Raw genomic sequence first — 25997 nt, 5'->3', positions numbered from 1 at the left:
ATCCAGCAGTGCTGTTTCAGTACTTTATTTTGAAAGTCTCCTAATAGCTAGTTTAAAACAAGTGAACAAATTAAATGTAAAGTGTTCTTTATTAAATAAACTCAGAAGGTAAAGCAAATTGTGCGATTAAGAAAGACAACATCATAGTTCCAAAGGATTTTTACAGCAGAAAACAAATAGCGGCAAATGAGCATTTCGGTCTAGCAGCCAAATTGTCCTCATTTTTGTGGAGTTAATTCCGGTCTTCAAATTGTGACTTGTTTTTTAAAAGATATGCTGCTAGAAATTCAATGGGATTTGGCGGTCTGTAAAGAAAAAAGTAAATCAAAAGCAATTATTTTTTGTTGTAAGAAATCAGGTAGCTGAAAAACTAATCACCTTCCCTTAAAAGCATCATAACTCCTCCCAAACACTTATAAGCCTTGATTTAGGGATGACCAACTACCTAGAGTTACACTGTAAACTTCCAGTTTATGTCTGATGAAAAAGTTTTTAATAAGGAATATTAGACACTGTTGGTTCAATGTTACTAAACTGCTAGAACAGTTACATACCTAGAACTAGGGTATAGTCTGTAAGCATAAATTCTGTATGTACATCATTGCAAGTTACATGTATTTGCCTGTTTCTTTAACTAGTGCTATACAAAGTAAAAGTTAATCTATAGGTGCTTTCTTGCTTCATTTTCTTCAAATGGTTATTGTGTAGCTTTGTTCATTAGAGCTGTTTTCATCCTTTCTGGCAACTGAAATGAACACAACAAAACTTTAACATAAACTTCCAAGTTTGAGAAGTGCTGTAACTTGCAAGTAGTCAATAATAAACACTTTTGATCACTGGCCTTAGTTCGTAAGTTTTTTTAAAACAGCTCCTCCAGCTACAGTGTATGAATTGTGCTAATCTGGATTCTGTCTGCAGAATAAATTACAAACTTACTTATTCCACACTGGGTCAGACCAAAGGTCTGGCAGTGAGCAAATATGCCTATAAAGAGTATATTAAAAAAAAAAAAAAAGAAGAAGGAAGGAAGAAGTGCACAGAAATACTTCTCTGGACCATCCTTTTGGCTTCCAAACACGTACCAGCTTTCTGAGCTAGCGCCTCTAATAGTCCTGGGTGGATTCCTCTACAACTTTGACCAGTTGCCCCTTGAGCGCAAATGTTAATGTCCTCAACCCAAGGCAAAAAATTATATAGCTTAATTATGTGACCTGTGAAGAATCACCTCCTTTTGTTCATTATGAATTTGCTACCTGCTTTGCTTACTTTGATTACTGTATTGGAGGAGATAATAACAATCCATCCCAATTCATTATTTCTATGCTATTCATGATTTAACAGATTCCTAATATATTCTCTCACAGAAGTCTCATTTCTAGATATCTATTCAGTCACCCCATATACAGACAACATTCCATACTTCTGACCACCTTTTCACTCTTCTTTCTTTCTCACATTCTACCAGAATACAGGGGAATTGGAATTACACACAATATTAAAAGTACAAGAACATTATGAATTTATATAGTGACATTATGCTTGTTTTTACCCCTTCAATTTCTAAGTCCTACCTTTCAGAATTTATTTTTGATTAAGCAATGCATTGCTATATACATTTAACAGTTTAAAGATATTTTTTTCACAAGGGTAATTGTCAATTCAGAATCTATAATTTTGTCACTACCATTAGGGTACTTGTTACCCTCTTAGGTGCATCATTTTCTGTTTATTTGTATTCAGTCTTTCACTTTTTGTCATAGTTTCAATTTTTATAGAAGTCTTCCATCTTTTCACATCTTTATGAATTTCCTGTGCAATTAAAAAACCCTATCCTATTCTGTAAAACTCAGTATCATCAACAAATATTGTCAACCACTTCTTCAAATTGTTATAAAATGTCCTTTCCAGGATGCTAGTTTTGCACTCATTTCACCATGAAAATTCGCTGTTTACTTCTACCCTCTGTCTTGTATCTTCCCATCAGTTCCTCATCCATATAGAGGCTTTTCATTTAATCCCACAGCGACTAACTCTCTTTAAAAGCTTTTAGTGAATGACTGTGCCAGAAACCTTTTGGAAATTTAAACAGACAGTATCATCTGGATTCCTGTTTACATGTGCTTGCTGACTCCTTGAATGAACTCCAAGAGACTTACAAGACCTGACAAAAGTTGTGTTGACTCCTCCCAAATATGTCATTTATCCATACGCTCACTATCTTGGGTGATAATTTCTACTGAATTCCAGGCATAGTCATCAGATATACTGGGCTGTTACCTGAACATCTCTATATTCCTTAGAAAAATAAATTAGCATCCATTAGTTACTTCCCCATTCAATTTCAAGCAGAAGATAACACAGCAGAGCTGGTAGTTCAGCTTTTTCACCCCTGAAGTTTTAATATGCTGGACTGATTAGCCAATTTGACCTTGGTGGTTTGATACTCTTAGCTTTTTTGTTTCCTGTATGTTCCTCAACCTCTTCTATCAATGTTCCAATTTCACCCCTGTGATGAGTCCCCATAATGAACAACTCCTTCCATAGCAAAGAAAGATTAAAAAAAAAAAAAAAAAAAGCATTTGCCTGTAACACAAGTAACCAGACTGTATGCGCAAAATTTCCATTTCAGGCTGTGTTTTACATTCATTCTGCATCAGAACTCACACAGATGTCAACGGAAGATCTGCACACTGCTCAGGTGTACACACAGGGTGTACCTTCCTAGGTGCTCTTTTGCCTAATTAGCTGTCTGTACAATGAAGTTCAAATTCACAACTCCTTTTCAGGTTAAGACACAGCTGACGGTTGTTCTGGCTGTAGTTACTGTGATGTGATTATGGTCATCCATACCAGCTTTTGATAATGTTATTTCGGCAAAACAGAAATGGCTACATGCAGTATGACTTGCCAATAGTCCAAATACACCAAAAGGCTAGAAATTAATTTGGATAATTAAATAATTGGATAATTGTAAACCTGTCGTAGTGACTTGCTTACAGCTAGCAAAACCATGTCTGGTGTGTGAGATCTGAAAAGGTGACATACTGCCCAAGTTTGAGACCTACTTTTTTTCGTAAGAACAGAGGGAACATTGAAGCATCTTACCTCTCTTTTGCAAGAACAGCAAGTCCCTGTAGCAAGATAGGTACAACTGTCTGATCCAAGTAGGCACGTGTGGGTAACGACTGAAGATCCACCTTCTGCTTTGATGTTTTCTCTGCATTTATTTTCTCATTTTCTACTATCCTCTGAAGTAGAAAAAAAAGAAAGGGGTAAACAAACATTGGTAATAGCAGCCACATCTACTTTGAAGCGTGAGTGCAAACTGTCCTGGTTTGAGGAAAAACAACCAATTTTCTGTTTAGTAACTTTACATTTTAGCTAAGCCTCTTCTAAACAAAGTATTCCTCTCTGCAATTTACTGGCAATAACTTCTTCACATCTTGTAAGAAAATTTAAGTGCGTATTTTTCCTTGCACAAAAATCTAATCCAGAGGAGCCTTCTGTTAAATTCTTGTGGTTTTGGAAAACAATGTTAGGAAGTCCTAAGTTTTCTAAAACAGAAGGCACCCAATCTCTGCTGTTGTTATTTCTGCTTTTACATTCAGATTTTAATTCTACACTGCTGAGCCAGGAATGACCACTAACAAGAATTGTCCCAATTAAATGGTTCCTGTATGCACGCACTGCTAATATAAAATGCTAAAAGCACGAGAAATTCAGGTGAAGCCTGACAAAGGAGACTCTTGCACTAAAGTCAAGCACTTTGAGACCATGCTCTATTAAAGTATAGATTGGTAACTTAAGAAAAGATATGCCAAATGCTTCCAGGTGAAAAAATGCTGAATCATTTTACACCATTAACTGTAGTTAAAAAAGGATGCCCCGCCACTCTCAGTAAACCAAACATATTCAACGCAACATACACTCATCTACCAATACAAGACCAACGTATCCAACATGTTCTGGTTCTGTAGTGGAAGTTGAGGCATACGGGCAGGCAGTTACCAGGGAGATCAGTCGCAGAGGACGTTTAAAAAAAGTTTCTGCAAAAGCTTTACATAGAGTAGGAGCTCATAATGGAGGAAGACTGAAGGCATTTCTTTAATGAGGAAGACTAAATACATGTCACAGAATTATTCTAACCCACACTGTTACCAACAGCAGAGAGAATGGATTGCGTCTACTCTTTCTCAGCATAAGTAATTAAAGACAGCTTGGATTATTCCGATCCAACATTTCCATTGACATGAATATGAAAAGAATCCCTCCCTTTGACGCTTTTGTAGAAATGCCATCAAGTCCTCCTATTCCCCTCCCTGTCTGGTTGGCTTTTTGTGCCGTGGTATAGTAATGGAATAACTAACAATCATAGGATACTTCCAAAAAGCCCACCTCATCAAAAGGTTCATTATTTACTTCAGTACCATTTAGTATAAGGGAAGCAACACAACAGAAGATATATTAATTAACAGCCAATTAGGCAAGGGACTAGTATCTGGTGGTTAAGTTTCCATCTAACTTTCTTGTGAACAATACATCTACTGAAGTTACACTCAAGACTCAATATTTTTCCCCTTGATCAGGAATGTGACTTCCACCGCACCTTACAGCAACAAAATCTTTGTTACCTCTACATTTTCAGTGAGTCCATATTCAGAATGGGGATTTTCTGGAACCTGTAAGAAAACCACATGGTCAGCAAAGTGGAAATGCTCCTTTTATGCACATAGCATGATGCACATAAACCATTTCTTGCAATACCTGCGGCTGACCCTCCATAATCTGTTCTGCCTCCATGATTTGAAACGTGGAATTTGCTGGATGTACAGTGATCTTGGAAAGCAATAAAAGAATTGGTGAGCAGGCTGAGACGTTAGCTGACTGATATTGCATCATTTGGTTACTAGAGAGCAAACGGAGTTGTTCAGCTCCCCCATTGCCAAACTTGTACAGGTAGACACCCCCTTCCTTCTTTTTTCCCTCCCTTCCTTCCTTCCCTTCTTCTTTCCCGGACCCGCAGGCCTGCCGGCACCCCGGGCACCCCGCCGCCCCGCGGGGCCGAGCTGGGACACCTCCCCCCCCCAGCCCGGCAGCCCCGGCCATGCCCGACCGCCGCCCCGCAGGGAAGAAGCCACCCCCCGCGCCGCTCTCACCCGCCGGTGGGTCCGGTGCTCGGCCCGGGGGCGGGAGACCGGCGCTGCGGCGGAGCACCAAGAGCCTCTCCACAGCAACCAGAAGCGCGCTGAACGGAGGTGTCGTAAATTGTTTTGACGTAAGTGAAACGGTCGCGCTGCCGTCGCCCAGCGAACTGCGCCTGCGCAAGGCGAGGCCCCGCCCATCCCTGGGAGCCGACCTGCGGGGAAGGGGCAAACCGATGGGCGGTTCGAGCGGCCGGTGAATGATGTCATCCCTGGGCGGGGCCTTCTCTCGTCTCAGCCCCATCTCCATTGGCGGGTGGGCGCGTGGAGGCGGTTCGCTGGGCGGGGCGTGTCGCGCGGCGGTCTTTAAACCATGAGAGAGCGGCTGAGGGAAGTGCGGCGGCGGGTTCGGCGGGTTCGGCTCGAGTTCGGGGAAGTGGTTCGTGTTACGCCGAGCGGTTCTGACTGAGGCTTTTTATTTTTTAAAGTAATTTTCCTCACCGGAGCAGAGGCTCTATCCTGACCTCTGTTAACCGTTTTGAGGTGTAGTCTGGGGAGCCTTGGCTAAGGACGGTTGTGGGGGAGCAGGCAGGTAGTTCCGCATCTAGGTGACCTGTCAGGACTAAACCTGGTGGGATGTTTCCATTCTCGGCCCTTGAAAATCCTGAGGTACAGAAATCTACCGATAATCAATGCAGTGTGATGCCTGAGGAGTTCACTGCCATGTTTGTGCAAAATAACTTTGCTGAAACTAACTTTGAGCTGAAAAGGTGATTTTCTTGGTGAAATAACCTTTCAGAGCTGTGTGAGTACAGTTTGCAAAACAATGACTGTTGGCCATTAATGTTGCCCAGTTTCAAGAAAAATGCAGCTGCTCAGCTCTCTCTTAAGTATCAGCTTTAATCATCCTGTCTTGACTTGAAGCTTTCAAGAAATGGAAAATTCACTGCTGCTTTGGTTGCTGGGCTGTTACAAATTGAACCAGTGTTTGAGCATCTATGCCTGATTCCTTTGTTGTTTTTTAAAATTTTTATTAGGAATTAAATTCTGTGTCTGTTAACATTTGTGCTAGTAGATTAAAAAGATCTCTCAAACCCTTCTGGTTTTGGCTTTTGAAAGTAGTAACATTCCTGTAGTCTAGATATATATATTTTAGATTTTTTTTTTTTTTTTTTACAAAACTAGGTCTATTCCCTCTTCTGTTTTCTCACTGCAGTGACAACAATGCATATGAATAATCTGGGTGATGTTCTTAAAAGATCAGCAATATGGAGAAAGAACAGAAAATGCCATGTTCTCTGTTGTAATATTCTGATTTTTAATGGTACTGATGAAGTGTGTTTACAATTCCTTTAAAGTGAATTTGAAATCATGTTTACAGAACCAACAGTGTTATCCGTGTGATAAGCAGGCTCAAAGACTGTGGTGCAGTCAGTCCCAGATTTGATGCTCAACTGAAGGACCTGGAATTGGAGCAGAACCGCATGCTGTCTTCGACTCAATTAGAATACCTAGTGCTGGCAACCTTAACTGGTGTTGAGGAGGCTAGGTGAAAACACAGGAAGCAAAATCCTGAGATTTTTTTTTTCTAAAACTTAAACAAAATGGGAATACAAATAAATTCTTAATGTGAACAGGTAAGGGTGAAGAGGTGTAAGCTGTTCATTCTGTTTTGAGGCTCTCTTCTAATTTTTCATCACATTCACTAAAAAGTCATCGCTAGAACTACATGTAGAATACCTGAAATTGTTGTAGCAATGGCTACCAAGGGAAAATAATATTTTTACCCCTATCCCCCTGTTTCCCATTTATACATTCTCTGTCGTATTCAGTTTTTGCAACGATGTCATGTTGGGAGTGAGCAAAGGTTTCCTAACTGAACTTTTTATGCAATGGTAAGTTGTGGTCTCAGAGTAGTCGCACCTTTCTAATTCCGATGATTGTGGTGCTGGTCTGCTCTGATTCCAAAACGTTTTGCTGAGATACTGCATTGTATCTCCTTTATTTTATGAGTCCTTGGTCTTCAGGGTGAAGTCAAGTCAGGTGGATGAGCTGATCTAACAGTTGTCCACTTCAGAAAACACAAGGTTTCGCTTCTTCCCCCACCCTTTTCTGGTGTTCATCATAACCTTTGCTGAGCCAGGACATCTCACTAAGCCAGCAGAAAGCCATCCGTTGCTCTGATTCGTTTTTGATTTTTGTTTTGTTGTTGTTGTTGGTTTTTTTAAGGCTTTTTTTTTTTTTAACTACATTAATTTTATGCCAGACTAGTCATTAGGGAAGTTCACAGACAGGTCCCAATGAATACTACAGCCAGCTTAATATAGGAGGTGAGGGTGATTCAACTTGCAGGTCACTAAAATATTTAATAGCCACAATAGTGAATTGATTCTGCAGGCTCTCAATAAAAGCACTATAATTTGCTCACAATATCTGACTGATGTTTACTTCTGAAGCTGCGTTTCAGCTTAACAAGTCATTATTCCCCCAACAGGTGCACTGTTTACCAGTGTATCAGTCTGTATTTTATTGCCATGATACAGTCCGCAAATTACAAAGGTGTCATTCAAATTTTTTAAAAAGTAAAAATAACTGACTAGATTGAGTAGTCAGGATTGTTTGAGACTCATTGTCTTCCTATTGTCATTCAATCTGTCCTTTAATTTATTAATAATTTATGCCTTCGCCAGCTTTTCTACTATTTTGCTTAGGAATGGGATGATACTTTAGACAGTAGATGGATAACAGAGACTATAGGTTGGTAATTGGTTGTCATGTAGCTTACTTCACTTGACATGTTTGAATGCTACATAATATTAACACTGCTTGAAGTTTCTGGAATTTCCTTGGTATTCCAAAACTTGTTAAATCTTTTACATCAGTAAACAAGAGTTTTTGATTTTTTTTTTTTAAAGGACTGTTGGATATAGTGAAAAAATTTAGTGTTAGATACTGAACTTTTTCCAGTTATGAGTAGGCTGAAAATGCCCCATCCCTGGAGGTGTTCAAGGCCAGGTTGGATGGGGCTTTGAGCAATATGGTCTAGTGGGAGGTGTCCCTGCCCATGTCCCTTCCAACCCAAACCATTCTATGGTTCTGCAAAAATACTTCCTGGTATTTTCACAATAGATGTACAGGACTCTTCTTACCAAATACAGAAGAAAAATACTCAATGAACCTTATTGCATTTTTCCAGCACTGATAGATTTACTGTCTGTCTAATAATCGTTCTAGGTCATGAATAGTTATTTTATATATTTGTGTTATTTTATATGTTAATAAAATTCTGTATTTTATACAGTAATGAGGGTGGAAAAATATTTTTTTTTCCCCAAATGATATATGTATAACGTATACTCAATTCCATTCGTTCCCTCCATGTGAGGCGACAGCCTGTCACCTCAATTTCAGAGAAGCGGAGCAGACAAAGCGCTGCAGAACATCCCCTGGGGACAACTCCAGGGCGGCGGCGGGGGCACACGGTGGACCCCGGGCTACCGCACTTCCCCGGGCGAGAGGCCCGTGACTTGGGACAAGAGCAAACTCCCCCGAACCCTCCTCACCTGCCTCCAACTAACCGACGGCAGGCGGGGAGAGGTAAGAGGCCCCGCACCCCGATTTGCCCGCGGGGTGGTTCGCAACTCCGGTCAGAATAATTGATTTTATTAAATTATTCATCATCTTTCTGCTCGGTGTGTGCCAGCGCGCTGACATCCCAGGCTCTCGGGCAGGGCTAGCGCAGGCGGGTGCTCCTCCCGGCACGGCGCTGCCGCGACGCGGAGCTCAACCCCGCCCGCCCACGCCCTCCCTCCGGCCGGGGTCCCCGCCGGAGACCAGGACGCTGCCCCACCGCCGCCCCGGGACTGCGCTTCCGGCGTCCGCCCCTCGGCCCTCCCGAAGCGAACCGCGCCGCCGCCGCCGCCCCAGGGCAGGCCGGGAGCTGTAGGCGCCCCGCGGCGCCGTCCCCGCCTCCTATTGTCGCTGCGGCGCGGCGGTAACAGCGGCGCTGGGGGAGCCGGCGGCGGTGGCGCCCGCGTTCGGCGGAGGCCGCGGCGCACTCCTCCCCCTGGGGCCGAGCGAAAGGGGCGTCGCCGCCGCCGCCATGGCCGGTTGTTGTCAGTCCCTGGCAGCGGGTTATGGCGACGGCGGTGAATGAATTCTCCGGGAGGCAGAGGCAAAAAGAAGGGCTCTGCCGGCTCCAGCTCCGCGCCCCCGGCCGCCGGGGCCTCACCCTCCTCGCCGCCCGGGCCCGCCCCCCCTGTGCCGCCGGCGGGGGCGGCGGCAGCAGCAGCAGCGGCGGCGGCGGCGGCGTCCCCCCACAAGCGGAACCTGTACTACTTCTCGTACCCGCTCTTCGCCGCCTTCGCCCTGCTCCGCTTCGTCGCCTTCCAGCTCGGGCTGCTCTTCGCCTGGCTCTGCGAGCGCCTCTCCCGCGGCGCCCTCATGGCCGCCAAGGGCAGCAGGGCCGGGGCCGGCGACGCGCCCGAGCCCGGCGGGGCGCCCGAGACGGTGCGGGCCTGTCACAAGCGGGCCTTCGAGTGCATCTCCATGGCGCTGCGCATCGACGAGGACGAGAGAGGTAGGGGAGCGCCGGCGGCCGCCCCGGGCTGCGGGGGGAAGGCGGGCCGGGCCGACGTCGGGGTCGGGGTCGTGAGGGAAAGAGAGAGGGAGGGCGGTCAGGACCTGCCGGGGCGCCGGGGCTGCCGCTTTGAGTTACACAGAAGCGGTGTATGTGAGAAATAGGGGTCGCGAAGGATCCGTGCGGGAGGGAGAGCGGCCTGCCGGTGCCGCCTGCCCGCGGGTACGGTGTTTTGCTCCCCCAACCCCCCCGTCCCCGGCCGGGTCCCTCCCCGTGGCCGCAGGTCGGACCGAAACGCTGCGGCTCAGGCCGATTTCCCACGCAAAGTAAGGCTGTGCGTTTCCCTCTAATAACTTTAAATTAAAGTTTATGATGCGGAGGTCTGGGTGAGGCGGTTGGAAATCGCGGGGGGAGGGGTGTGTGTGACTGTAATTAGCTTTGGGTTTAACCAGGCCAGCCGGTCAACAAAAGCACCAGGGACAACAATAGTAAGGTGCATCCTTTAACGGACTGTCTGACAAGTGATGGAGGTGTTGAAGTGAGTCTTCAGGAAACTTGGCTCTCAAACTGCCCCTTTGGAGTCATCTGACTTTTAAGGAAAGAAATTTTTATTTATATTTTCGGCAGTTGCTTTTTAAAATTAATTTTCTTAAACTGACATGCTTATTCTTAAAAAAAGCTGTCACTATGTGACTAGAAGATGTTAAGGAGGATGTTTAAGGTTTGATTAAATAAAACACAGGAGTGAATAATTTATTTTTTTTTCATGTCTTGAGAATAAAAAAATAAAGGGAGGAATTGCCAGTGCATTTGATTTAGCCATTTAGTCTAAACGCAGCAGCACAACTATCAGCATCCAAAAGGTAGTCCTTAGGGGCATGCTGTGCAGGGTTTTAAAATTCTCTGGAAGCATCAGAATACCTTATTACGCCCTTGCAGCTGAGCTTTAGTGAAACTGCTATCTTAGAGGAGGAGGTTAAAAGTATAGGAATAAGCCTTCAATAGAAGCTACATGCTGGGAGCACCATAAAAGCGAGGGATGTGTCTTGCTTTGCATTGACAATTTGGGAGTGGCAGCGGTGAGCTCTGGAAGAAAAAACCCACCGTGTGCAGCAAGGTTAGTTCAGAACAGATGTACCCTATAAAAGCATTGAAGGTCGTAGGAGCAAAGAATGAAAGAAGGTACCTCTAGCTTAAGACTTCAGTGTTCTTGACAATTGCTTTGTGAAGAGTAGCTAAGTCTTAAATTATTTATCAGGTGCCTGTTCCACTGTTGTGGCTTCTAACTGTTGGTAGTTTGAAAGGTAAGCCTTCAAATACCAATTTTAATCATGGACTTGCTTTATAGATATTTTTAGAGTTGTCATATATGAATTAGCTGCACAGGTCATATATTCAGCAAGAAAAAAAAATCTTTGCTGCTAACACAAACAGTTGAAAGCTGTTACAACCCTGCAAATACAATATTAATTTCACTGAAGAAGAGCTCACTTTGCTTTAATTCATAGATTTGTTATTTGCTTATCTCTTTTTACTGGAATACATGCATACCTTTGAATTTATTTAATATGTAAACAAGTTTTTTATAACTTCCAATAGAAAAGAACTTATTAGGCATAGTATGCAAAAAGGTTGGGATTTCTGGATTGTCTACTATCCTGTTAATTATGTGGCATTTATGCTGTTCTGGAAGCTATGCGCGCTTTAGTAATTATGATAGCACTTCTGGTGATTTTTATGCTTCTGAATTACTGGAGAAATCTTTATTCATGTTTTGGTATTTTAAAAATCAGGCTTAACATCTTTTCCTGGGACTGAGAAGGCACATGTGGAGGGTTGACCTCAGCCAGCAGCTAAGCACCCACACAGCTGCTTGTTTACTCCCCTCAGTGGGACAGGGAGGGGAGAGTAGGAAGAGCAAAAGTGAGAGAACTTGTGGTTCAGCATAAAGACATGTTAATAAGCGAAGGAAAGGGGTGGGGGGAAGGCAAGTGATGCAAAAGCAATTGTTTACCAATGCCCAGCCAGTTTCTGAGCAATGGCTGCCTTGGAAGACAGCCCCCCACCCTCTTCTTCCTCTACACGAGTTGTTCTTGCTGAGATTTATATTATGTTATATGGTATGGGATATCCCTTTGGCCAGTTTGGGTCAGCTGTCCTGCCTTAAATTCTTGTGCACCACCAGCCTACTCGCTGGGGACCTAGAATAGGAAAAAGAAAACTTTGAGGCTGTGCAAGCTGTTCAGTGGTAGCCAAAACTTTGTTGTGTTATCAGCCCTGTTTTAGTCACAAATCCAAAACAGAGCACCACAGGGGCTGCTGTGAAGAGAATTAACTCCATCCCAGCCAGACTGGGTACAGCAAATCAATGACTTCTAAGGAATGTGACTTTTTTTATTGTACAGTTAATATTTTGATCACTGAGAACTAGTAACCGTTCTGTGTGAATTCAGAGCACTACCTTTGCCGGCAGCTTGGTTTGGTATATTGTTTTTAAAACTTCTCCAGTTAAAAGGTGGAAGTGAGATTTTAATGATGACCTCGATGTGTTTGTAACTGCTGTTCAGAATAGCAAAGCAATTCAAGCAATAGCAGAGGTGGCTGAAATAATCTCAAATTTAATTTCTAACAGCCATAATCAGCATTAGATTTACACTGCATTCAAAACTATTTCTATAGGTGATGGGGAGAAGCTTAAACAAAAAAAGGCCACAGAGGTGATCAAAGTCACTCAGCTTCAATGATTCAATTTAGCTAGCTTTGTCCTTAACAGTCCAGATATATGAGGCTGGCGGAGAAAGGGCAGTGATAAAATGATTCCCAAGGCGTGTGATGTACGTGACTGTCGGAAGGTGCTGCTCCTGTGGTTTGTGTTGGTAGAAAGAGCAAAGTGTGGAATTACCTGCACAGGGTAACTTGCCAAATGTTATTAAAAGATTTTGCATCTGGAAAGGAGCAAGCGAAAACCCTTAAGAGGATTCTAGAAATGTATTGAAATATTTTTACTGGCACTAAAATTTGCTAGAAAATAGGTTTGGAACTGAAGCTGTCAAAAGATTTGAGGACAGAAGCAACACAGTCACGGGTAACTGGTGCTTAGGAACAGTTTTGTGAAATGTTATCTCTTTTGAAACTAGGGTAATGATATCTGAAGGTTTCATTCTAGGCATTTTTGTTTTTTTCTAGCACTAGCAGCTTGTTAATGCAAATCAGGTTTAAATTGTAGTACCTAATGTGCTGTATTCCTGTGTGGAAAGGCATGCTGAGTGTGACATAGCTACCTTGCAAAAGTATGTTTCCATGTGCAGGCAAGTATCTTTTTAATGCAGAGTATTTATGGAAGGGGAGCAATAGGAAGTAGATATGAAGATCTCTTCAATGGCTTATTCTCTGTCATGGTGTAAGATAGTATAGGTTAGGCATAGGCATGTTCATGGTTGTATTTGCTGTAATATCGATTCAGGAATTTGTTGCTACAGAGGTGTACTCTAATTCTGCATGTATTGTACTTCATGTGAAAGCTGACATACACCTGCAATTCAGCAGCATCATGATAGGATGAACAAAGAAATACCCCCATGACAAATGAGCTGCTCTGTGCACAAGTTAACCAGAAGGAAAGTGTCTCGTTTCACTCGTGTAGTATTTTAGACTCATTGCTTTCCTCCTTGAGTTTCTGTTCTTTTAGTGTTACTTTGGTATTGGCTATCACTGGAAGATTAAAAGACATGTCTTAATTTGATGTTCCAGAAAGAAAAACTTAATTTCACCATTTTTTTTTTTACCCTTCTTTTGGTGGTGTTGTGTTTGTTTTGGGGTTGTTGTGGTTTTTTGTTTGTTTGTTTTGTTGGTTTTTTAAGGGGACTGATCTCTTTAAGGCGGATGGAGAAGTATTTGTAAAACAGGCAAAAGTGATTTGAGGCTGGTGTAGTACCTGTGTTTAATAGAAAAGCTTATTTGAAACTAAGTAGATACAAAGTTGACAGTGTCCCTTTAAGTGTTTCTTTAAATCATAGGATTTTGTTTGAATATCTCTTACTTGTTTTATGCAGCATTATATGGAACCATTCCTAAGCTTTAATTCATTACAGAAAATAATGGGTTCACTTCCTTTTTAAGCAGGACAAAAGGAACAAGCTGTTGAATGGTATAAGAAAGGAATTGAAGAACTGGAAAAAGGAATAGCTGTCTTAGTAATTGGTCAAGGTAAGCCAGTTTTGAGTTTCGTGGAAAAGAATTTGGTATATGGCTTCTTCAAAGTGAGGAATCAATATTCCTAAATATGGCAGGTGCTAGGAATGGTCTGCTCTATGAATTCATGAGAGTACTTGTTATTCCTGTTTTAGCTGTAGGTGAACACTGATCCATTTGTCTGTTCTACCTTAATGTTCCGGTCTATAACACATGCAAATCTTGCTACAAATATTTTCAGACTATCCAAAATCATAAGCAGTTCATAAAAATTCTCAACTAAAACACTTGATTTCTTATGTAATGGGAATGACAGAATATTGAGTTCTCATTTGATTTGCCAAAGTTGACAGTTCATATTCTCACGTATGCAGAATTTTATATTCCTTTCAGTATAACTGAAGAAGAAACACCCCAATTTGGAATGGTCTAGCATTGTGTTTTGGCTTATGCGAAAATAGCTGAACATTTTCAACAAGGGAAGAAAGCCATCTGTGTATATGGAAACATTTTAAGCTGTAGTGTAGAAGCAGATATGCACCATAGAGAAATAGGGGTAGTGAAGGACTTGCTAAGAATTTCTATCCTCAAAATAATATAGTAATATTAATAACCCAACCCCCTCCAAAAACCCAAGCCTGTGACTGCTTTTGCAGACTGCTGTTCTGTTCCTCAGCTACATTTAGAAGTGTTTGTGAACAGTATATCAGTATATGGTGACATGTTACTCATGCAGTAATACCTGTGGCATTTGATACAACCCATCTAAATTGCACAGTTTAAAAAAAAAAAAAAGCTTGGCTTGAACAGCATTATTTTTTAGGAAGTGGTGATATTAAAGTCTGTAATTCTGTGTGTTTTGAAGTGTAAAGGGACACAGTCAACTGAATTGAAATCTGTTAATTTTGCCAGAGTGAATTATTTCAAATTGTACTTGCCTCTCAGTCACTTTTCAAGCTTTTTAAAAATCTTTTTTAATAGACTTCTGTTTAGAAAAATGCAGTGACAAATAACATAGATTATTAGGTCAGCAATTAGATGTTAGAGAATATGCAAAGCAATGTTTGGTTTCCCACCACTCTATGAGCAATATCGTAAAGCAGATAGTGTCAACTAACTTTATGTTCTCAATTAAATAGAAAGCTTTAGGATTTTTTCATTAGTTTTGCAATGAGGTTGCTTAATGGAGGGGGTAGATAAGGGGTGGGAGGAAGAGGAGGGAAGGCTGGGTGTCAGTATTTTAGCACTTAAAAAAGTTAATTTGCCAAATTGTGTTTTAACATTGATTTTTCTTTGTAAGGTGATCAGTGTGAACGGGCTCGACGTCTACAATCTAAAATGATGACAAATTTGGCAATGGCCAAGGATCGCTTACAGCTTTTAGGTACCAGTTACAATTCATGACTTTGGAAAGTTTGTCATTATTTGCACAACTTCATGTAATGCGCTATTCTAAAATATTACTTTGATTTTTAAAGTGAAGGAATCATTATCTGTGTAGGGTCTCTTAAGTTTAGTTTTTAGTTGAGAGTAAGTAATACTTTTTCAAAGCTGTTGGTGGATTTGGAATCTCATGATCCACTTCCCTATGCCTTAAGAAATAGGTGTAAAAGTAACTGAAAAGTCTTTATATCATGGCATGCTTGACTCAAACTGAGGAAGTCTTGACTAACTCTTGTTGGAGTTAGTTTAGCATTTCTGTGTTAGAACAGTAGTAAAACTTAGGATATATTGCTCATCGTGAGTGCTGTGTGCCTTCTAAGTGTAACTACGTGTTCTGTTAATTCTGCTGTCGCTTATATAACAATTTTCCTGATTATTGGTATGTGCTGAAATAGTAATGCTTTAGCATTATGTAGGCCACAAGGTTGTGAAATCCTAATTGTCATAATTTTTATCTAGTAGTGTTCTATTTTAAGATGAGCAGGTAAGACCACTTTTTTCAGAAGCATAGTGTTGTATAGTTTTAGCTTTATCAAAATTAAGGGTTGTATATAAGCTCTTAATGGACAGGGTAAAACAGGCAGGATTGGAAATGGCATCTTACTGTGCATGATAAACAAATCGAGCGGCAAACCCACAGCTTTGTGTAGTGCATCCTCTAAATTGAGAACTTTGGAAATGCTTTCAGTTCAGGCAGAAAAATGAATAAAAAGAAAGGTTTTTTGTTCGTTTTATTGTTCTTTAAGGGAGAACTAACAAATGTACTTCATTTTAACTTGTGTATCTGCAGCTTTAATCTTGCACTGTGCTGTTTTGAATTCTACTAACTCCCTCTTCTAGGAGTGTACAGAGCAGATGGGAAAACCCATGTTCTTTTCTGCTCTTACAGTTCATGATTCTGTGGTCCTAACTGGGGATTGACAGGGAAGTTGTGACAACCACATGAAAGTGAATCCCTTTTGTTTCCCTTGAGATCCTGGTGTCCTTAGTTCTTTTTGGAAAAAAAGTGAAGGGAACATGGGAAGAAAGAAGCTTCTGGCTTCTGTGCTTTGTTGTGGGCGCTCGTCGATAAAACCTTAATATATACAGAAAAGATACTTTCTATTCATTAGGGTTAAAGGCTGACTTCTAGAGGTAGTATAAACCAGGCAACAAAAGAGTGAAAGTGATTAGATGCTAACAATCTTCGATAAGGTATGGTTTGTTGCTGACATCCTAATTGCAAGTAACTAGGATTTCTTTAAAAAATAATTGCTGTTCTTTGAATCTTGAAGTAGCGGTGTCTTTATTTTTTTGTGGGTGGTGCTTCATCCTTGCTTGTGTTATTGTAGTATCACTTGCAATGTTGGTAAGTTGCTCATTTGCTGTGCTCTGATTAAAAAGATAAAAAGGGTAAACATTGCAAAAACCCTGAAGTTGAAGTCAAGCTGGTACATTCATTTCTACTACCAGAATGTGTGATTGCATGCTATTTTATTTGTATGCTTCATTCAGAGCGCAGATTGAAAGGTAAACAGAATAGTGTTTATTGCATAAGTTGATGTCCGATATGACTTTATTTTTACTTTGAAATTATCAGAAGTTTCATACTTTATTCTACTTAAGTTCTTGTTCAATTTGCACTAAGAATCTGCATCAAAAAATGCACCCGAGAGGAAAATTTGGATAGAAAGGAGCAAGTGAAGTCATCTGCGCTTTTGGGTAGGAAAAAGATGTTGTCTGGAGAGATATTCCAGTGGATTTAAAACCCTGCAACCTTGATCATAATGGATCTATTTGAGTAATATTTGTTATACCATCTAACCAGCTTTCAGGTATCAACAGTATCTGGTTTTATTACTTTATATGTCAATTTTACGTGAATTTTGTGGAAATTCAAGATAATCTAGAGTTGAATTGCATGTGCAATTCTAAACATATCTTGTAGCCTATAACTTAAAGGAACAGGTATTTGGAAGTTTTTAAGTGGTGTAGAGATGCATTTGTAGTTGAACTAAACCTGAGGCTCTTGAAGCTCTTAAGGTTCAATAAAGTGATTTTTCTTAAGAATCCAACTCTTAAGACCAAAGAGTATGTGTTTTCCTGTAGCCCTGTGGAATTTCTCCATTTCTTAAGAGAGAATAGGAAAGTCCTTTGTTGCATTAGCTGGCAGGATAAAACAGACTTAAAGTAGACAATAATATCAAATATTTCATCCTGCTTGCTAGACAGAGGTGTGATTGCAGACTGCAGGTTGACACCACTGATGGGACTGTGTTGTCTGATCACACCCATGTGTCATCACACTACTGATGCCTTTTAATGTTTGACCAAGAGGATGTAGATACTTACCTTGGATGATAGCTTTATTATTTTCAGCCCTGTTTTCATCTTGAGTCTAAATTACTGTATCATATTCCATTTGAAGCTGTACTTCAGCCTGAAAGCTGAACTTACTCCAGGTATCTTTCAGAGCACCTCAGGGTGACTCGATCTCTTTGGCAGTCCAGTGACGATATTGCGTTGTGCTAGCTGTCAGGGCACTTCCAAGTTCTGCCATTTGAATTGGTGGGCGCCCCTGTTTTTGACACAGTTTAGGGTGTGTTAGCTGTGCAGTTATTTAGATGAGTGGATAAATCTTGCTCTGATGGTCTTCATAGAGCTGATCTCTCTGGATGACTGATCATCTGTGTTAGAATCATATTTGGTATATTTAGAATCACAGGAGGATATTTGTTTTCTAAAACCGATACACAAAACTCGGCAGTTTGCTGTTCCTAAAGGTAGATAACCACAATGTCCAGTGCAACACTATTCAATTCTACCACTATACACGTGTTGTACCAGTCTGTGTTCTCCCATTTCAGAGAGACTTTCTGTAGGGGCACAGACTTCTATCAGCACAAGTGCCTTTCTGTGTGCTATGTGTAGCTTTGGTATTTTGGTTGAAGGATGCACATGGCACATAATTCAAATATCTTTCATCAGTATGCTTTTTGGTAGTAATTCTGCCCATATATAGTTATGGGCTTCAATGGACACCTTTTGTGATTCTTCCACTTTCTTGGAGGTGATGGTGGTTTTGCTTCAGGCTTGTGTTACAAGGTAACATATTTTTTTATTGGAAATTGATTAGAAACTCAAGGTCTAGTATTGCTTAAATAAGACAATGGCTGCAGTGGTGTTTATTTGGTAGGTTTGTGTCAATATTGTATCATCAAGGAGAAATAATGAATGAGATTCTGTAAACTCCCCCCCCCCCCAATGTCTGGAGACACAGGGAGAAAGCATTTAAATGGAAGGTGGTAGTGTTCTATTAATTCCCTGGAATAATATTTAATAGCTTGATTTATTTTCATTATTCCAGAGGACTCTACAGCTACACTGTCTCTCAAGAAAACTGATATATTTACATTATGTAATTTTATGTGCAAGATTAAAATTGCATGTTAATATATAAGGTGATGGAAGGACAGTGTATGAATTGAAACTGGATTACGTTTATGTGTTGCAGTTTTGGAGATCCTGAATATGTGGAACTTGCTAAGCCATTGATAATTGTGCTAAAACCCCAGTCTCAAACTGTAGCGTTGAAGCAAATGGCATTTCCTGAATTCCTGCCCAAGCCAATTGATTTTATTGTGGTCACTTATTAGAAAGTTGGGTTTTGTTTTTTTTTTTTTTTTGTAAAGTTGAGAAATGTTTTCCAAAACTTAACTGATTATCTAATATCTTACCAAGTCTATTAATACTAATGTTGTTTGCTGAGCTTCTCTGTGTACTTTCCATTCAGATTGCATGCACTGGGCAGGGAGTAGGCTATTCTGTAGGCTATTCTGCTGTCTCCTTCAATAGTGTTGCGCCTGCTGAAATAATACACCGTGTTTGTGGTCAGTCATACTAAAAGGACTTTTCTTAGGCTTCTTTAGAGGGAGGTTTCTTAGGGTAACTTCTTACAAGTTACAAAGCTTGTGGTTGTTTGTAGGTTGGTTTGTGACTAACATTTTGTTGTTTTACTGTATCTGACTCTTCAATGCTTTAAATTTTAAACAAAGTAAACCCTGGGTGCACGTACTAACCTTGAACTTTAGCTTTTCATATTTACCTGTGGCTACTAAGTTTTCACTCTAAACCACATCTTGTTCAGTCTGGATATTATTATTAATCCATCACTTCAGCTGTTGGGTTTAAAGATACTTTTCAGGGAGGCTCAGCGGTGAGTGATCAGGAGCAGGCAGAAGAAGAAAGGAATGAAACAGACTGGAAAAAGATCTGTAATAGACAAAGAAGTGGAAGCAAGGAGATGTTTATGCTTGTTAGTTGTATGATTGTACCATCTGCAAGCTCTGAATGGCAGTTCTTCCTCCAGTCAGGGTGCTTATGATCTTGGCCATGCACATTTTCAGTAGAATTCAGCTTCTTTTGCGGTATGTGCTTTCATGTTGCCAGAGGACATTGCTCCTCTGCAGCTTCTGGTACTGTTATCTCTTGGGGGAGAGGAGAATAAAAAAAAAAAAGGGGGGGGGAACACACACACAACGTACGCTTTGCATCCTTACAAACCGTATTTTGTTTTTACAAAAAAAAAAAAAAAAAGGTGTGTGTGAAGTAAAGGTGGGAGAGGCTGTAAAGTGCTCCAAAAGTAGGGCCTAGAGGTTTTTAACTATAGTGAGAAAAGCAGGAATGGTAGGTGAGCTTCACAGAATAAATAGTCCTGAGACTTAATTCTTGTTTTGTGTCATTTACAGCCTTGCACCTCTTTGACTTATGCTTTGGCTAGTTTCTCATGACTTTTTAGAGTTAATTTCTTTCTCCTTAATCTTTAATCTTGTAAATTTTGTGTTCAGATGTTTCTGAAGTTAATCCTCTTAAAGGGCGCAGCTTGCATGAGAATTTTATTGACTTAATTTCAAGGCAATTATATTTCTAAATAGAGATCTTTATTGAAAGACATTGTAATGTATACATGGTGTTTTGCTTGAACAGTTGAGGTTTCTGTAAAATGTTGACTGGCTGTTACTACTTAAGTGAAACATTTGACTGACTCCTCGCAGTTGGTCAAAAGTAACACCTTGGGGAGGGCTTTCAGAAATTATTTGTCGACACAAATATTGAATAAATGAAGTTGAATTAATCCTGACCATTGCTTTTGGGAAGTAACTACAATCACTACACTGGAAAGATCGTTGTAATTAACTCAGCCCTAAATGTCTAGTTTTAAAGCAGTTTTCAATCATGCTCATGCTGACAGAATTTTCTTACAAATTTGCTAAACATGTAGAACAGATAGAAATACTCCTTTTATCTTTAACCCTGTATCAAGTATAACAAAGCCAAACTTTACATTTGTGTGTTCAACATACATAAACTTTCTTGGTTCATTTTTATTTTTTGTTTGTTTATTTTGTCCTTTTTCCTCCCTCCCCCTCTGTCTACTATGTAGAGAAGCTGCAGGCAGTTTTGCAAATTTCCAAGCCGCAAACGGAGGTCTATAATGACAGTACTAACCTGGCATGCCGCAATGGACATCTCCAGTCAGGTGGGTTTGGTTTTACCAGCGCCTATTGAGGGGATGTCTCAGTTTCTGGTGTATTACAGGGAAAAATATGCAATGCTATGTTCTGGCCCCGCCAAATTAAAAAAAATGGTTTATGTTTCTGTTTTTAAAGACTTGACATAAAATACTTTCCATCCTTTCTATGGCTTTGACAACACTTTTATTTCGTAGTATTCAGTTCTCTCTTAACAATGACTGTCCTAGAATCCAAAACTATTCACTAAGACAACACCTTAGAAAATATTTCTCCTGTTATATTCTGAAATGAATTAAATTAAACCTGGTTTAGAAAGTGTCAAAGTTTGTGTAGGGTGTGTAGGTTATAAATTATGCCTACATAAGTAGCTCTTGCTTTATGATATTGTGAGAGTGAATGTGCATTTGCATTCAGCTGCTTTAAATTTCAGGGGGGTTTAATCTGAGGAAGTTACACACAATTAAAGCAAGGCGGGGGGGGGGGGGGGGGGAACAGCTCTTGCTTTTAGTCAAAGGAGGTTGTTTTTCTTTTTTTTAATCCTTTCCCAAAAGACTGTACCAGCGATACTGAAATAACAGAAGTAAACTTGTTTGTCTGTATACAGGGAGTAAAGTTACTGTAAGATTTGTGAATTGTCTTCAGGGAATGTTTTAAGCCAGCATTAAGCTATTGTCACAACTGTGATCTCAGCTGGTAATTCATACAGTAGACTACAATGAAGTTAAATAAAATAGAGAGCTAACAAGCAGTGGAATTCATAAAGCTTGTCTACTGAGTCAAGAGCAGTATTCAGTTTTTAAAGTAACTAAACTTGAAAGTTACTGTAAACACATGCTTTTATTTTTTTAAGCTCCGTTTCTAGTTCTGAAGTCACCTTACTGTTTGGTTTTATTCTTTTTAATGTATGAGAAATTAAAGTGGTGGAACTATGTCATGTTACGTACCTTTAGATTACTGTATGTGTGGTATTTTTGTGAACTGCACTTGTCAAAAAGATGTAGTTAAAATGGCTCTTCAGTATAAGTTCCTATTAGATTGAGCTTGAGAACTCTTTACCTTAAAAGATCCAGTACAACTTTCTTTTTTCACCTGGTTGGCTGGAGATGGAATGAACAAATACATATGCACACAAAAATGTGATTTGATATGAACAGCTTTTTTAAAACTTTCCTTTATATGTTTTTGTATCTTTTTCTCAACTTATCTCAGAATTGGATGCTGCAGGAGAAGGTTAGGCTGAACTTTCACTCTTAAAACTGTTTAGTTACTTAAATCTGTTAGTAACAAAGCACATAATATCCATTGGCATCCACTGGAAATGAAGAAATGTTTTGCCAGTTCTGTGGCAGATGTTTTTATTTACAGAAGTTCCTGTAGTAGGAGGTGATCACTATTGGTAAACTTGTGGAAACTGATATTAGTCAATTTACGCATTTGGAGTCATATTCCTGGTGACTTATAGAAGATGGATTACAGAACCACTTCTGCAAAACTGTGGAGGAAAGGGTAGCGAAACAACTGCAAAGGGCCGTGGTCTTTTGGGGATGCTTTTTTTCTGAGAAAGTGTCTTCCAACTTTCTGAAAAGAAATGTGGGTTAACGGAGAAACTTTCATTTACCGGGCTCAGTGGGATCTGAGAGGAGACAGAAGGGCTAAAGATCAGGTCATAAATAGAGTTAGGTACTAGGTACTTCAAGAGGCTTGTTCCATTCTCATTTGCATTTCCATTGTCAAAGGTAAACTTGTGGAAGTTAGAGGTTTACCTAAAGTACTGAACTTCTTCTGCATCTTTGGGGTCCCTGATAATACCAGGAAAGTCAGCCCATTAACTGATGTCTGAATTTCGTAATTGGCTGGTGCCTACGCTCGCGTGCTCGCTCACACTCACCCTGTCTCTCTTTCTGGGGTGTGCGAAAGGAAGTCTTGTTTGGAAGAACTTGTTGGTGCTACACTTTTTCCTTAAAAGTACCTCCTTTATACATGTTGTAATAAAGGTGGTATTTTCACACAGACAGCTGCAATCATTTTGAAACACAAAGTAGATGACACATTCTTGGAAAACTGTACAAAATCAGCTTGCAGGCTACTTGAGGTAAGAGGACTGCTGTTACTGAGAAACTAGAGGGAGTGCAGAGGTACAGAGCCACAGGGCTCTGGCAGAAGCTTTTATTTTTCTATCTATATAAAGTATTACCTGTGCTGTTGCCTAATCAGGCTGGGCTTTTTAAAAGTCCAGGATTTTATGAAGTATGAAACATGGTCATTCATCGTTTTAACATCAAAAAAAAGTGCTTTTTTGCCCATTTTTTGGTCAAAAAATGCTCTGCTTTCTTTCATTTGCCTCTAAAGGCCGAAGTCGTTAAAGACGTTTTTGCTTCTTAATTCCATCTAATATTCTGTTCTCACAGCTATACTGCAGGTTTTTTATCTTTCCAAAAATGTTACTGATTTGAGATTCTTCCTTCTTTCAAGATACTGTTTGTGTCAGCCTTTCAGACCAATTTACTTGATTCTAGCACAAATGACTACTTATTCCCGTCTTCCTCATTCATAGTTTCCTAACTTACCTGAATAGCTGGAGATTTTTCTTAAAAACTTATCTGATAGATTTGTAATGATATTTTTATAAGACTTCATGACAGCAGTATCACCTGCCCTCCAGTTGGAGAAGACTACATGGTAACTTAAGAGTAATAACAAGTAGCCTTGACCCAAAACTTTTTATTTTAAAAGACATATTTATTGTTTAATATCCATCACTTGTTATCATAGCAGTCTTAAGTTAGATGTAAAACAATTTAGCTGTCTGTTTGTTTTTTCCTCAGACGTGTGTTTTCTTTTGCATTGTGGATTGTTGTATTTTGGTTTTAAACTGGTTTGGGAAGGAGATTATGCCAGTCTTGCCAAAGGCAGTGTTTATGAGTTTTATGAACTTATTTACTGGGCGTACAATACTGATAGTATTACAATAATTTCAGTGTATCCTTTTACACTGAATGTGTAAATCTCAACATGATATATGATCGGAGAAAACATTAAATTTCTCTTTCTTAACATAACATGAGCACTGTGCAAGGAGCTACTATTTTATCTCATTTTTCACTTGGAAGGATTTGCTGGCATATCTTTAATAGTAGGCATATATTAGCAATGTTTTTCAAGTTGCAAAAATTCTACTCTTAATGCTGAAGTTTTTAAAGGAGTTTTCCAAGTAGAAGAACAAGTAGCGATAAGATCATTTTTAACACCATAATTTGGCAACAGTAGATCTTTGACTGACATGGCTCTGTCAATTCAGAAAGGAGAACAACTGTGTCCCTGATCTGTGGAGCTGTGCTAGTATTTGAAACATTGACCACGTCCTTGTTAGTTGCTGAAGCTTTCTGTTAGGTAGCTTTTATTACTTGCATCTACCTAGTTGGAAAATCTGAGTATAAGCTTTGAAGGAATTATTATTTTGGGGGCTATTGTGAGTGCTGATCCTGAATAACTATTAGTCTTGTAATTGCTGCATGTATTTTTCTATGCAATACTTGCAGAAAATGTGTAGCTAAGCAGTTTAAAGATTTTCTTAAAAAATAAAACTACATACATAAAGTTACAGACCATTCTAGACTGGTGATTTCTTTTTTCTTCAATCTGGGGTCAGCAGACCACATATAACTTCTCTTAGTCACTTTATATCAGTTATCAATAGGCATACATAAGGAATTTCTGAGGAATATTCCCTGATGATTTTTAAGGTTTCACAATTAAAAGCTGGAAAGTGTTCTGCAATACTGGAACTGCTGCTGCTAGTTTTAATTTAAACTTGCTTTTTGATGCTTAAAAAGTTACAAAACAGCAGAAACTTGTTTATTAACATATGCCTTAATCTGGTTTAGATACATGAAAGAAAAGATAATTGGTTTGCTTTTTCAAAATACAAAGCATGCTTTTATCTTTATTAGATAAATAAGCTAGAGCTGCATGTTTCCCAGATTGTTTCTGTGTTTCCAGGTGTGTGGTATGGTCATGCTTCTCTTAAAGTTGTTCAAACATATCTTTACTTCACTTTAACTTTAAAAACAGCTAAATATAATAAAGACGTTTTAACATTTCTTTCTGTAAAGGAATCTGAAATTGGGCGCCTGTGTCTGCAGCTTATTACAATTTAACGAATAGAAAGCCTCAGACAAACTTTTGCTCCTTGTTTGTTGTATATGTATTTGGATGTCAGATTAAAATTGCAGGGATGCTTTCAGGACCAGATAGTTATTATTTCTGTATGATCTAGTGGTGTTAGCTTGGAGCTTTAAAGTAAATTACCCTGTCCAGTCAAGAATTAGAGAGTAAAATTAAAATGATCAAGCCCCTATTAATATCCTATAAGTATATGTGAAGTAGGCAATTGAATTGTTCAGTGTTTCAAATACACTTGCAAAAAATGCCATGGTCTCTCTTTGTGATTAGAACATATTTTAGGCACTTCCTTACTGTTTTATACAGAACGGTGAAACATTTGGCAGAAGGCTGCTGGAGATATTACAGAGGTTTTAAGGCCACTTGCAGCATATTTTCAGTTTTTCAGCAGATGACAAATAGAAATAGGTAAGATGTGTTTTGGGGGTTTTGCATTTGTCACAGCCAAATACATAATATATTGAAACAGTAGGGGCCTAGACTGATAGTCTAACAAGTGACATACACGCGGTCTTAAACGCTTCATGCTTTAGAAATAGGAGAACTTTAGATAAACTGTAATTCTGAAAAGTTTGATCTCATTTTTATTTACTTCTTAAATGAAAATGTGTATATAAAATGAAGTTTCCCTCTGTAGTTGACACTGAACAACTATTTCAAGAGTAGTTCTTCTATTCAACTATTTCAAGAGTAGTGCTTCTTTTTGTGCTACCCATCAGGACTGACCACAGAACATAGGTAAACTTAGTGGTCTTGATTCTTGGAGGTATAGCTAGAGTAATTTGTATTTAAACCTTTCTCCTTTTCCTTCCCCTCCCGTATTTCCAGCTTCTTGAAATACTCCTTACCTGTGCAATTCTATGATGCTCAAAATTGCAATGTGTGTGTATCTTTCTCAAGAGATGGGAAAGCGTGATAATTGAGCAATGTGCTAGGGTGAAGGAGATG

General features: G+C 39.8%; 2 protein-coding genes across 2 annotated transcripts in view; one reads left to right on the top strand and one right to left on the bottom strand.

Annotated features, from left to right (window-relative positions):
- Nucleotides 1-14: 14 nt before the first annotated feature.
- DPY30 (dpy-30 histone methyltransferase complex regulatory subunit) lies at nt 15-5262 on the bottom strand. Its single transcript, XM_082481927.1, has 5 exons — nt 5157-5262; nt 4765-4836; nt 4632-4679; nt 3106-3248; nt 15-305 (listed from the first exon to the last, which is right to left on the bottom strand). Exons 2-5 carry the CDS (start codon nt 4798-4800, stop codon nt 233-235), a joined length of 300 nt encoding a protein of 99 aa, XP_082338053.1. The 5' UTR covers nt 4801-4836; nt 5157-5262; the 3' UTR covers nt 15-232.
- A 4031-nt stretch (nt 5263-9293) lies between these two features.
- The window catches only part of SPAST (spastin), a gene marked incomplete at its 5' end in the record, with an annotated part of 36327 nt that continues 19623 nt past the window's right edge, over nt 9294-25997 (top strand). The window contains 4 exons of the mRNA XM_082481165.1: nt 9294-9720; nt 13840-13926; nt 15212-15295; nt 20777-20872. Coding sequence (XP_082337291.1) covers nt 9294-9720; nt 13840-13926; nt 15212-15295; nt 20777-20872 — 694 coding nt within the window. The remainder of the gene's footprint in view (nt 9721-13839; nt 13927-15211; nt 15296-20776; nt 20873-25997) is intronic.

This window comes from Vanellus vanellus (genome assembly GCF_965231255.1).
Source record: "Vanellus vanellus genome assembly, chromosome: 3".
NCBI lineage: Eukaryota > Metazoa > Chordata > Aves > Charadriiformes > Charadriidae > Vanellus > Vanellus vanellus.
This window is presented reverse-complemented; position numbering and strand designations above follow the sequence as displayed.